The sequence below is a fragment of the Myotis brandtii genome, unplaced genomic scaffold, assembly GCF_000412655.1.
Source record: "Myotis brandtii unplaced genomic scaffold, ASM41265v1 scaffold250, whole genome shotgun sequence".
Taxonomy (NCBI): Eukaryota; Metazoa; Chordata; class Mammalia; order Chiroptera; family Vespertilionidae; genus Myotis; species Myotis brandtii.
In genome coordinates, this window is record NW_005359478.1 from 2,347,908 (window position 1) to 2,361,527 (window position 13,620).

The 13,620-nt window shown below is 41.7% G+C and overlaps 1 protein-coding gene across 10 annotated transcripts in view; it reads right to left on the bottom strand.

Moving 5' to 3' along the window:
* GON4L (gon-4-like (C. elegans)) overlaps positions 1-13,569 on the bottom strand; it is a 53,295-nt gene extending 39,726 nt beyond the window's left edge. For 6 of the 10 annotated variants that reach the window (XM_014540826.1, XM_014540829.1, XM_014540825.1 and 3 more), the window contains exons 1-6: positions 11,079-11,431; positions 7,908-8,438; positions 5,553-5,744; positions 1,812-2,005; positions 775-849; positions 545-595 (exon numbers count right to left, since the gene is read on the bottom strand). In XM_014540826.1, coding sequence (XP_014396312.1) covers positions 545-595; positions 775-849; positions 1,812-2,005; positions 5,553-5,744; positions 7,908-8,412 — 1,017 coding nt within the window. In that variant the 5' untranslated portion in view covers positions 8,413-8,438; positions 11,079-11,431. The other 4 variants (XM_014540823.1, XM_014540831.1, XM_014540824.1 and 1 more) reach the window with 4 other exon arrangements.
* Positions 13,570-13,620: the final 51 nt, after the last annotated feature.

Here is a 13,620-nt window from a genome sequence, read left to right on the forward strand (position 1 = left end):
TCCCCCCCATAACTCCCCTCCTCCCAGTTCCCGCCCCACCCTCCGCCCTCACTCCCCACCCACTGTCCTCATCCATAGGTGCACGATTTTTGTCCAGTCTCTTCCCGACTAGTGTGTTTTCAACAATACAATAATCCCAGGCCCTACTCATGGGTCCTGATAGGTAGGTCTGAGGTGAGCCCAAGAACAAGCATTTTTAATAAGACTCCAGAGGGAACCCACACCAGGGTGATATTGATGCAAGGGGTCCCCAGGACACACTATGAGAAATACTAAGCATTGCCACATATAACATGAATAGAACAACTGACCTCTCATTGCTTTCAACAATTCTAAATGGTTCTATTTTCACATCAACTAAAATAAAAATAAACTATGCTGATGATTTCATATATTCTATCTTTACTTGTCTTTTACAAATCTTTCATTAAGAAGGCAAACTCAGACCACAATAATCACTATATTTTTTTACTCTACAAATACCCTGAAATTAGATATTATTTACCAACCTAAGAAAACAATAAAGAAAAAACAGAACACCCACCACTCCTTTCTCCACCACTTCCTTAAGTTTAGAGCGTGTCATTTTGGGTTCCTAAAGAGGGGAAAATGAGAAGAGTCAATAAAAATCATCGTGTAATTCTTGAATTTTGAGATGCTAACTTTGCCCCCAACTGCCAAACTATTTACAGACTCCAAGTGGCCTCCTACACTTAGCCAGTTTACCGGTAGCTCTGTTCCATGACATTAAAAAAATGACAATTAACGACTCACAAACATTGGCATATCTTCAGTCTCACTGATGGCTGCTTTCATCATCGCCACCACATGTTCATTTGTGATTACTTCCTGCAGAAAGATAAAATTTCACATTATGCAACAAAGATGTGTCACTCGATAATATTCATCTCTCTGTAATTCTGCTAGACATATGTAGAGACAAATGAGAGCTATATACTCAAACAGCTTCAGATTAGGGTAATGCAAGGCGACTAAAAGCAAAGAAGCAAGTTTTGCATAAAAACACACAGCTTCAAGCAATGTAACAGCTTATTAACTGCTACAGGGAATAAGAATGGCTTACATAGAAAGAAATTCTGCCCTAGCTGGTTTTGCTCGGTGGATAGAGCATTGGCCTTCGGACTGAAGGGTGGCTGGTTTGCTCGGTGGATAGAGCATCGCCCTTCGGACTGAAGGGTCCCAGGTTGGACTGCTCAATCCCCCCCAATATGGCATGCAGGAGGCAGCCAATCAATGATTCTCTCTCATTGATGTTTCTATCTCTCTATCCCTCTACCTTCCTCTCTGAAATCAATAAAAATATATTTTTTTTAAAAAAATAGGAAATTCTAAGGTAACTATATGCTTAAGAGAAATGAATAAACGAAAGTTTTGTAAATAGCTGTGTTGCTACATATTGAAGAACAGTATTTGCATATGTGCAAAGTACTGTAAACTGTTAACTGGGCATCTTGTCAGGCATATTAACCCACAAAAGAGTAAATCCAGTATAAACATTATCATCATATCATCTTCAAATCTAATAAATAATACAGTAAACAATCGAATCAGTGAAGGCAGCAGAGGAACAGTTTATCTTCCCAGTTAAGTTCTTCTTTAACATTTGTTCAGATTTCAAATGTGTGCTGAGTGCAAAGAGAAATCTATCTTGAAATGTAAAATGTTTTGCCATAGGTAACTCACAAAATTAGTAGTTCACATACCAAGAGTCAAGAATTTTCTGATTACTTTTATTTGCTTTCCATAGAAAATTTCCATTCCAATTACATAGCCGTCCCAGTCTTACTCACGTGAAGGATGTTTCGCACATTGACTGCTGTCAGGTTGTGCTGCTTGGCGCCATCCTCTAAGGTACGGTCCAGCCTATCATCCAGTTTTGGGTCATAAGCCAAAGTCCCTTCTTCTTGACCCCTTCCATCTCGTTTCCTCTTGGTACCCTTTTTCTTTTTCTGCCTTTTCTCACTTTCTTCACTGTCTTGCTCTTCTGCAAATAAACCAAGAACATCACCAGAATCTCCAAAGCAACTGCTCCCCAAATGTAACCCCAAAAGGCAACCTTGTAAAAGAGAAACCAGCTGCCAGCTGTCCGGCCCTGGAAATCAAAGATTATGCTGTGGCAGTGGTGGTAATGGTGGAGGTGATAGAACTGTCACAGTAATAATACCTAACTTTCTGTCAGGCAGTCTTCTACATACTTTATATGTATTAATTCACTTACTCCTAAGTAATACTCCTTATGAAATAGAGACTATTCTTTTTTCCGCTGTACAGGTGGAGAAACAGAGGCTAAGAGATAAGAAACTTTCCGAAGAGCCAGTAATGACAGAACCATGTTTTGAAGCCAAGCAGTCCAGCTCTAGAATCAGCAGTCTTAATTATTACTCCACATTGCCCAGATAATGCATAGAAAACCCTCGGTTTGTGGCCCAGTTCTACAATTTAACAGGGTAACCTTGGCAATAGTCTCGTTTTTTCTTTTATAAAATATAGATATCTCGCCGAACCGGTTTGGCTCAGTGGATAGAGCGTTGGCCTGCGGACTCAGGGGTCCCAGGTTCGATTCCGGTCAAGGGCATGTACCATGGTTGCGGGCACATCCCCACTGGGGGCGTGCAGGAGGCAGCTGATCGATCTCTCTCATCGATGTTTCTGGCTCTCTATCCCTCTCCCTTCTTCTCTGTAAAAAATCAATAAAATATATTTTAAAAAAAATATATAGATATCTGCCCATTAGGGAAGCCACGTAGATTAAGTTAAATAATATATATCAAAGTGCTATATAATCAATGAAACATTATATAAATGTAACTTATCATAATATTACTATTCAGTGTAAAAACAAGGAGCAAAGCTATAAAAATTCCACTCTGAATTATACAAATAAAAAAGGTACACACACAAAAAAAGATATCAAGTATCTCCATTCTACAAGAAAGGAGCACAAATATAACCAGGAAAAGAAAAAACTTCCTGCCCAGGCCGGCGTGCTCAATGGTTAGAACATTGGCCTGTGCACCAGAGGGTCTCAGGTTTAATTCCCAGTCAAGGGCACATATCAGGGTTGCAGGTTTGACCCCTGGCCCCAGTTGGGGTGCGCTCAGGAGGTAACCAATTGATGTATCTCTCTCACATCAATGTCTCTCTAGCTCTCTCTTCCTCTGTCACTCCCTCCCTACCTCTCCACACACCCTCCTCCATTCCACCGTCTCTAAAAATGTGCGAGGATTAACAAACAGAAAATACAAATCAACCAATGAATACATAAATAAATAAAACAGCAAATCGATGTTTCTCTCTCTCTCCCTTACTCTCTCTAAAATTAAAAATGTTCTAAAAAATAAAGAAGTAAAAAGCCTACAACTATTGTCATACATACTGGAGAAACACTGACCACCTTCCCCCAAGTTCAGAAATGAGACATGGATGTTCACTATCACCACTTCTAACCTACATAGTAATTTGCAATATGTAAAAGCGTGTCCCAAAATTCACGCAAGAAGTAATTTTGATAGAAAACACAGGTTTATAATTAAAAATTGTAAATTTTTTATTGATTCATGAAGTATACAGTATAGGGTTATGTAGGGAATAGCACAGTGGGTAAATGGCCTCCACGGCTTTGCTGGCACATACGCACTCTTTTGTTGAAATTTTCCATGACCGAAATGCGGCTGCTCAGGCACAGCCGCATTTCGGTCATGGAAAATTTCAACAAAAGTGCGTATGTGCCAGCAAAGCCATGGAGGCCATTTACCCGATATGCTATTCCATACATAACCCTATACTGTATACTTCATGAATCAATAATAAAAAATTAATTTTTCATTATAAATCTGTGTTTTCTATCAAAATTACTTCTTGCGTGAATTTTGGGACACCCTTTATAAAAAAAGAAACCACAGGGGTTCACTTAAAGCCACTTAAGTTGAATAAAGAAGTCTATTTACTTGTCTATATGTGTTATATTGCACAAAAATATAGTTCAAAGAATTTTTAAGGAGGACTAATTCTATAACCTATTAATTCCACCCAACGAAAATAAAGTACATATGCTCACCGGGAGATCTATAGTACAGTGGGGCCTTGACTTACGAGTGTCCCGACTAACGAGTTTTTCGAGATACGATTTTTTGCTTTGAGTTGCGAGCTAAAATTCGGGTTACGAGCCAGCTTCAGATACCCCACCGCTAGTTGGCGCAACGAACGTCACAACATCAGCCCAGCATCAGGTGTCTCACTCGTTCACTTTTTGATTTGACATACGAGTAATCTGAGTTACGAGCTCCATCACGGAACGAATTAAACTCGTAAGTCAAGGCCCCACTGTACAATGTTCACAGCAGCACCATTCAGAGTAGCCTACAACTAGAAATGATTTGAACGTCCATTAAGAGTTTTTTGTTTTTGCTTTTATTTTAGAAAGAGAGAGAGAGAGAGAGAGAGAGAGAGAGAAGGAGAAACCTCGATTGGTTGTCTTCTGTATGCACCTGACCAGGGATCAAACCTGCAACCTGGGTATGTGCCCTGACCGGGACTCCAACCCACAACCCTTCGGTGCACTCCAACCAACTGAGCCACACTGGCCAGGGCAAGAGTTGAATGGATAAAGAAAATGTAGAATATTCAACAACGGAATACTATACAGCAAAGAAAATGAACAATCTACAAATACATGAAACAATGTGGACCAATTTCATAAATATATAGTTAAGTGAAAAAAGGCATGTATGTATGTATTCCATTCATACAAAGTACAAAACAGATGAACCAATCTATGCTGCTAGAAGTCAGGATAATGGTTACCCAGGGGTAAGGTGTTGGTAATAACTTAAAGGGAGTACTATTGAGTACAGGTAATATTCTGTTTCCTTTTTTAAAAAAAATATATTTTATTGATTTTTTACAGAGAGAAAGGGAGAGGGATAGAGAGTTAAAAACATCGGTGAGAGAGAAACATTGATCAGCTGCCTCCTGCACACCCCCTACTGGGGATGTGCCCACAACCAAGGTACATGCCCTTGACCAGAATCGAGCCTGGGACCCTTCAGTCCCCAGGCCGACGCTCTATCCACTGAGCCAAACCGGTTAGGGCTCTGTTTCCTTTTTTTAAAATGGGAATGTTCCAAGGAAATGTTCATCTATTTTTATTTATTTATTTATTTTAAATATATTTTTATTGATTTCAGAGAGAAAGGGAGAAGGAGAGAGAAATAGAAGCATCAATGCGAGAGAGAAGTATCAATCAGCTGCCTCCCATATATGCTCCAATTGGGGACCAAACCTACAACTCAGGCATGGGCTCTGATCGGGAATGGAACTGGAAACATTTGGTGTATGGGCTGACACTCCAACCAACTGAGCCACCCCGCCAGGGCAGTAATATTCTTTTCTTGATCTGGTTGCTGGTTACATAGGTGCATTCAAACTCTGAAAATTCAATAAACTTTTATATCTTAGGATATGTGCAGTTTTCTGCATATTATACTTCAATAAAGAGGGTTAATTTGAAAAAAAAGAAAAGGAGAGCCTACCCATTGGAATAAAGAGTCCATCATCCTCTATCTCTTCCTCAGCTTGGTGATCTGAAGTCCTGAATGGCTTTCCTTGAGGAGAGGCACAGGCATCTGGCTGAGATGATTTCCTAGGCTGGGCTCCTAGTTTTACAGAGTGGCTGCCTGATGGCAATAAAGGCATCTCTTCTCCAGAATGCATCTGAGGTTTTCCTGGAAGAATTACAAACACTGCTTCACACTTTCACCATTCTTAGTCATACTCTATTGTAGAAATCAGGATCTTGTTATAAAGTCCTTTGTAGGTAGATAACTTTGTTAATGATGCTTATACTATACAGGCATTCCTCTCTCTTAAAGACAGTGTCCTAAGAAAAATATTGAAATATGCTCACATCCAATTTACTCATCTATAATGTCAGGGAATTGAAGTAGATAATTGCTAAGGTCTTTCTAGCTCTATTACACTGAGAGCTATGCATTTATTTCCTACTAGAGGCCCGATGCACGAAATTCATGCAAGAGTAAGCCTTCCTTCCCCCAGCACCCGGGACCTGGGCTTCCCTCACAGCCCCGGCTTCATCCGGAAGGTCGTCGGGTCTAATTAGCATATTACACTTTTATTATTATAGATAGAAAAATCAGATTCATATGGGGGGAGGGGAGGTGTTATATTGCTGATGACAAAGGGACAATTTATATAGTTGACCATTAACATCACATTTAATTAACTATAAATGATATACATTATAAAATGTGGTTACCAGAGGAGAAGTGGGGTGGGGAAGGACAAAGAGGGTAAAGGGAGTCAAATGCATGGTGATGAAAGGAGACTAGACTTTGGTGGTATAAGTAGACAGATGTCATATTATAAAGTTCTACACCTGAAATTTGCACCATGTTACTAACCAATGATACCCCAATAAATTTAATTTTTTTAAAAATCTCTAGATTCCACTCAATAGCTAAGTGACATTGAACCCCTACTTAATTATCCATTCCTTGTTTAGCACTCTAATCTTGTATTTTTCTCCAGTTCTTCCTGTCTTCGTGTCACCATTACAACTTAGTTTATAGAAAGAAATTTAACAATCAGCCCCTCAAATACGTTCCCCATTATGACAGCATGCTTCACCATCCCCCAATCCAGATACCTTAAATCATAGCAGTCTCTGAGCAACATTAGTTATTTCTTTGTCAAGTCTAAATTATACTCTTTATTCTCTATTCTTTATAAGGTCTTAAGGGGATAACAGCATGGCTGTGAATACCTTGATCTGCCCTTTCTTTCTGAAGCCCTGCTACATTCCCACACAAACACAGCACACAAATTAATCACATGTTGTCTTATACTGTTCCAAATGTTTATGTCTTGTCTTTCCAACTAAACTATAAGCTTCCTGAGGTTAGAACTATGTCTTCTGCTTCTTTTATGCATCAACTAGAGGCCCGGTGCATGAAATTCATGCACTCAGGGGAGGGGAGTCCCTCGGCCGGCCTGCCCCTCTCGCAGTCTGGGAGCCCTCAGGGGATGTCCAACTGATGGCTTAGGCCCTAAGCCAGCAGTAGCTAAGGAGGCAGGAGAGGCTCCCGCTACCACCACTGCGCTCACCAGCCATGAGCCCGGCTCAGGGCTTCTGGTTGAGCAGCGCTCCCCCTGTGAGAGCGCACTGACCACCAGGGGGCAGCTCCTGCATTGAGCGTCTGCCCCCTGGTGGTCAGTGTACATCATAGCAACCGGTCGTTCCGCCATTCAGTTGATTTGCATATTAGCTTTTTATTATATAGGGTTAGCAATCACCTACAGGAAAAGTTCAAACACCTGAGCATGGAAAATAAAACCCTTCACAATCTAAGCACAATCTACCACTCTGAAGTCATCTCTCACCACTTCTTCCAAGCAATGTCACCATCCTCTTCTGCCTCTGACATCTGAGCTGTCTACTGTTGGCCTATGAAACCCTATGCCATCATTCTGTCAAACTGCAACTCATCCTTCAAGTCCTAAGGGTTAGGTAAAGCCTTTCCCAATGTCCCAGGCAGTAGTCTCTAAGCCACTGACCCTCCTCCACAAGCCCCACATCATAGGTATGCACCAAATCACATAGTTCATACCTCCAGACAAGAAAGGATAGAGAAAGGAAAGAAAAGAACACAGAAGATTTAAGGAATGGGAGGGGAGAAGAAAACCTCCACCCATTCATAAAGTTCACTGCTGACCTTCGGAACTCTGCAATTCCAATTCCATGCCAAATCAAGATCCCCTTTCAGAAAAAAACTAAATTTTGTAAAGGCACTGCAAGAGTGCAGTAGCAAAGGCAAAGACAATGCCAAACGGCTGACAAGAAAAACATAGCAAGACCATGCATAGCTTACCACCCTCTTCCTTGACTTCTTCACTAGGCTCTCCTGAAAAAGGCTCCTTTGTGATAAGATGATCACCTTCGTCTTCTTGGGTAACTGGCTTGGGCCTGAGTGTCATTTTCTTCCCTCTCTTTGAACCAATGGCAAGGAGTTTTTCTTTATCAATGTGTATGTTAAGGGGCTGGGAAGACTCCAAGGAAGGTAGGGCGATTCCCGTTGAGATGGCCACATTAACAGCTTCTAGAACTGCTGCATTTGTGTCCTGGGTGAGTACCCTGGAACTCAAAGATGGATCTTCCACACCAAGCTGATTTCCTGCATCCTGCACAGATTCAACTTCCAGACCAGCTGCACTACCATGACTTCGACCCCAGGCCAGTGACACTGACCCCAAGTCTTTAACCTGGTCAGATTCTGGTTGAACAGCTGACTCTAGGTCTAAGTCCTCTTCCTCCAGGTTGCCCTGATGCTGTGGGAACTCAGTCTCTGAAGTTCTTCTCTTCTTACTGGGCAACATTTTAAAAGTCCTACTTTTGTTCCATCCTGAAAGGATAAAAGCAAGTTTTTATCACCTTCATATTAACTATGATAATACTTCCTCAAATATATTTTCACTTACTCATATTCAATCATGAACACAGTACTTTATATCAAATGCACCTTATTTCCATTAGGTGGAAGTGGACAGACAGTGGTTAGAGTGCCTGAGATCCCAATTCTACTGCTGATTAGTAAGTTATCTTGCTTAGTGACTTAACCTCTCTAAACTTCAGTTTCCTCCACTGTAAAAAAGAATTGTTTTTACCTCATAAGAGTTGTTATAAGAATTACATAGTAGCCCTAACCGGTTTGGCTCCGTGGATAGAGCGTCAGCCTGCAATCTGAAAGGTCCCAGGTTCGATTCCGGTCAAGGGCATGTACCTTGGTTGCGGGCACACCCCCACTGGGGGGCGTGCAGGAGGCAGCTGATTGATGTATCTCTCTCATCAATGTTTCTAACTGTCTATCCCTCTCCCTTCCTCTCTGTAAAAAATCAATAAAATATTTTTTTTAAAAAAAGAATTACATAGTAAATGATGAGTGTCAGTTATTATTATTACCACCAGGCAGGTAGAATAGCACGATGCTGAGACCAAACAGAGTCAAACTGTCTGGATTTGTTTCCCAAATCTGATTCTCTCCAGCTTCGTGACCTTCTATACATTACTTAACCTGAATCTGCTTCTTCCGTCATAAACTAAATTAAAAATAGCAGTTACATCATTAGACAGTAATTTATTAGATCAATAAATGTTCTCTATTTCTGTTTGCATAAACAGGTTATTTCCATTAACAGAAACAATCCAAAAGTAAAATGTGTTTGTTTAAAGAGGTTAGGCCTTGCCCTGGATAGTGTTTCTCAGAGGTTAGAACGTGCACAGGCCCACACACCGAAGGCTACAAGTTCGATTCCCGCCAACGGTATGTACCTGGGTTGCAGGTTTGATTCCTGGCCCCAGTCCAGGTGTCATGCAGGAGACAACCAATCCATGTTTCTCTCTCTCTCCCTCCTTCCCTTCTACTCTCTCTAAAAATCAATGGGCCAGGGCCGGTTTGGCTCAGTGGATGGAGCGTCGGCCTGCGGACTGGGGAGTCCCAGGTTCGATTCCGGTCAAGGGCATGTACCTTGGTTGTGGGCACATCCCCAGTAGGGGGTGTGCAGGAGGCAGCTGGTCGATGTTTCTCTCTCATCGATGTTTCTAACTCTCTATCCCTCTCCCTTCCTCTCTGTAAAAAAATCAATTAAAATATATTTTTTAAAAAAAATCAATGGAAAAAATATACATCTTCGGGTGAGGATTAACAAATAAATAAACAAAGAGGTTAGGCGATATTAACAGAAATTCTGTGTTGTAAACAAGAGAGAGATTCCTACTGTTCTCCGTACTAAGTTACTTCTGACGCTTGCTTTCAATTCCAGTTATCACAGTTTAGGAGCAACACTAACCTAAATTGGATGGTATCTTCTTTCATGTACTTCTAGCACCTGTTTGCAACCTCTTTTATAATAATTATAACTTTTGTAATTGCCTCTTGTCTGTCTCCTTTCTATCTGCCTCCACAAAAAAACTATGTGGTTTTTCAGGAAAAGGACTTTTTCAACTAGTACCCCTAGTACCAGGCAGTATCTGCCCTATTGTAAAGACTGACTGAATGAATGAATGAATGGATGGAAAAGAGTGTGGCTCCGGCCGGTGTGGTTCAGTTGGTTGAGCATCCTCCCATGCACCGAGATCACCAGTTTGATTCCCCGACAAGGACATGCCCAGGTTTCAGGTTCGATCCCCAGCAGCGGTGGAGGCAGCAGATTGATGTTTCTCTCTCTCATCAATGTTTCACTCTCCTTCTCCCTTCCTCTCTCTCTAAAATATCAAAAGCATATTTTAAAAAAGAGAGCATGAACTTCCCTACTCTGTGCTTATTTTATGCAGCATTTAGACCAAAGTTAAGCATTATATGGAAACTTTCTAACCAAAAAACTTTACCCAATAAAATAGGTACAAGAACAGAATAAGTTATCTTGTGTTACAGTGAGTTCTTCATCACTGATAATGTTCAGTCTGAATGCCCATCCACCAGGGCACTAGATGAATGTTTGGACTACAGGACTGCAAAATGAAGTTCTTTTTTATTTTATTTTCCGTCTTAAATAATTTCCCGTATTTAAGGAGTTGAGAGAAAGAGAGAAACATAGATTTGTTGTTCCACTTATTTATGAATTCATTTGTGGATTCTTGTATGTGCCCTGACCGAGGATCGAACCCGAAACCTTGGTGTATCCTGACGGTACTCTAACCAACGGGGCAGACCGGCCAGGGCAAAGTTCCAACTCTTCAGAGTCTGAAGAGTTAGTTTTAAACCTCCCTAATTCAGCTTCCACAGATCCTAGGAGAGATCTCCCCCCAACTCCAATCTACCAACGCCTTTATCTTGGTAATTAAAGCTCAAGGGCGGGTGGTAAGTGGGGAAGGGGAGTGGGAGTAGCTTAGGCGAGTCCAATATTCTGCAGATGAATTACTGAGGTCCAGAAAAGGGGTGGGAAATTAAGAATGAAAGAAAAGACAGCCAGCTACCATTTAAAGTCAGCAGCGTACAGGGATCGGCTCCCGGCACTTATAATACAGCAATTCTAAAGCGGCTCACCTTTTAGGAACTGGAGTGGGACCAACAGGGTGAACGAATGCAAATCCGAAGGTAGCCCCCGCGCGAGTCCCTCCTGGGGATATTTTCCAAAAGGGGGGCCTGACTGCGCTTTTTACCAGGGGCCGAGCACTGGCCCAAGTCCCCGCGCCCGGCTAGACCCCCTCGGACCTCTACCTTCTGTCCTACACCCCGCGCCAGCCCTCAAACCCGACCCCCGCAGCCTGGACATCCCGCGCCCGGACGTGCAGCTCCCACTCGCCACTTCCCGCCTCACGGCACGGGACACGGTCCCCCCAACAGCGACTGATCCCGCGGAAACTCGGAGTTGGGGCCACCGGAAGTCAGCCGGCGGCAGCAACTTACGTGCGCGCCCCCGAGTCGCGGTGCGTGGCGTCAGGACGTCAAAGAGCGCGCTCCAATCACTGGGCGCCGTCCCACTTGCGGGCGGGATGAAGCCGCAAGGCTAGCACGTCCCTTGTGGGCAAAAAGTTTTAAGGGAATATCCCTCTTACTCGGTCCCAGGCGCTGCTCAAAACAAAACTTGGGGTTGTGATTCGTTAGTTTAACTTGACAACGAATCCTTCTTGCCGCGTCACACCTGAACTACGGGGCCAAGGAAGTGGAGAATTCAGACATTTTCAGAAAGGAATCCCTGGGTTACCAATAGGGCAGTTATTTGTACTAGTGAGTCATGGAGTCACTCCATAGTAACTACTGCTCATAGCTGTATAATACTCTGCCATTTTCCAAAATGCTTTCACTTACGTTATCATAGGTGATTTGATCTCCCCGATAAACCTTATGGAACAGTGGGTATTATACTTTCAAATTTACACGGAACAAATTTCTGGCTCAGTTTGGATAGGTGATTTCACAAAGGTACACACAGCTATCAAGGGGAATCGGGTATCCTTAACTCTAGCTTTTAATGCATTGATCCAACGTCCAGGAAGCATAGTTGATGTCCAATAATTCAATACTTGTGTTTTGAACAAATGAATGACTCCTAGAGCCATGTTCTTTCCACTTTTCTAGAAGAAGAGAATGTCAAAATTGGAAAAATACACTCATCTCATTTTGCAGGTGAACCACCAACAAATATTTTATGCATTTAAATAATCTATGTAACCTGATCCTGTCTGTAAACAGAATCGATGAAAGTATCCACAGCCAAAATGAAGAGCGAAATTAATATACTCATGGACACAACTGCAATCTGACTCTAGCCTCAATCACCCTAACTCTCCCAAATGCCAAGGAAGTCCCTAGAAGCTTGGAGTTTCATTTGTGGCTTGCTTTTGAACCTGTAGCATATGGGTATCTTCCCTGGAAAAGTTTTGTTGCTCACAGGGTTTCAAATATCAGAGCCTCTGGTCATCTGATGGTTTGCACATGCTCTCTCTCCTAAGCAGCCCTAATCACTTGACTCTTTAAAAAAGAAATATGGCCCTGACCGGTTTGGCTCAGTGGATAGAGCATAGGCCTTCAGACTGAAGGATTCCAAGTTCGATCCGGTCAAGGGCATGTACCTTGGTTGCGGGCACATCCCCAGTAGGGAGTGGACAGGAGGCAGCTGATGGATGTTTCTCTCTCATGGATGTTTCTAATTCTCTATCCCTCTCCCTTCTTCTCTGTAAAAAAAATCAATAAAATATATTTTAAAATAAGTAAAAAAAGAAAGAAATATGCAGCACTGATTAATTTTGGCATTCTTCATTAGTCTTTTTATTTATTTCTTTTTAACTTATTTTATTATTTATCTGTTTGTTTTTCTTTCTTTTTTTTTATCTGTTTGTTTTTCAACATCATTTTTTTTAAATCCTCACATGAGGGTATTTTCCATTGATTTTTTAAAATTTTTAATTTATTTTATTATTTATCTGTTTGTTTTTCTTTTCTTTTTTTATCTGTTTGTTTTTCAACATCATTTTTTTTGAATCCTCACATGAGGGTATTTTCCATTGATTTTTTAAAAGAGAAAGGGAAAGACAGAGAGAAATATCCATGTGAGAGAAACATCGATTGGTTGCCTCCTGCACTCGCCCTGAAGCCTGCAACCCAGGTACGCGCCCTTGACTGGAATCGAACCCAGGACCCTTCAGTCCGCAGACTGACGCTCTATCCACTGAGCAAAACCGGCTAGAGCTTCATTAGTCTTTTTATAAAAACAGCTTTAATTTACACACCACAAAATTCATCCGTTCTACTTGTATAATTGAATTGTTCTAAGTAAATGTTCAGAGTTGTGCATCCATCAGGAGGTCTGATCTTTAGTCAGAGTTTTAGCGTTTCTGAAGTTTAAGAAAGTTCCCATAATAACCTTTAGTGGGCTCAGAAATGCATAACAATAATGGCAATGGATCCTGACATGCAGACATACAGAATTTTGTTCTTCCAAAATCCTGGGCTCCCTCTTGGCCAGAACATTCCCCTGCTATATTAAGCCCAGGGGATCAGAATCATGATAACATACCTACATTTCTTACTCTATCCTTGGGGTTTTCTCCTTTAGACCAACAGCCCGTCAGTGGGCGGGTCTTAT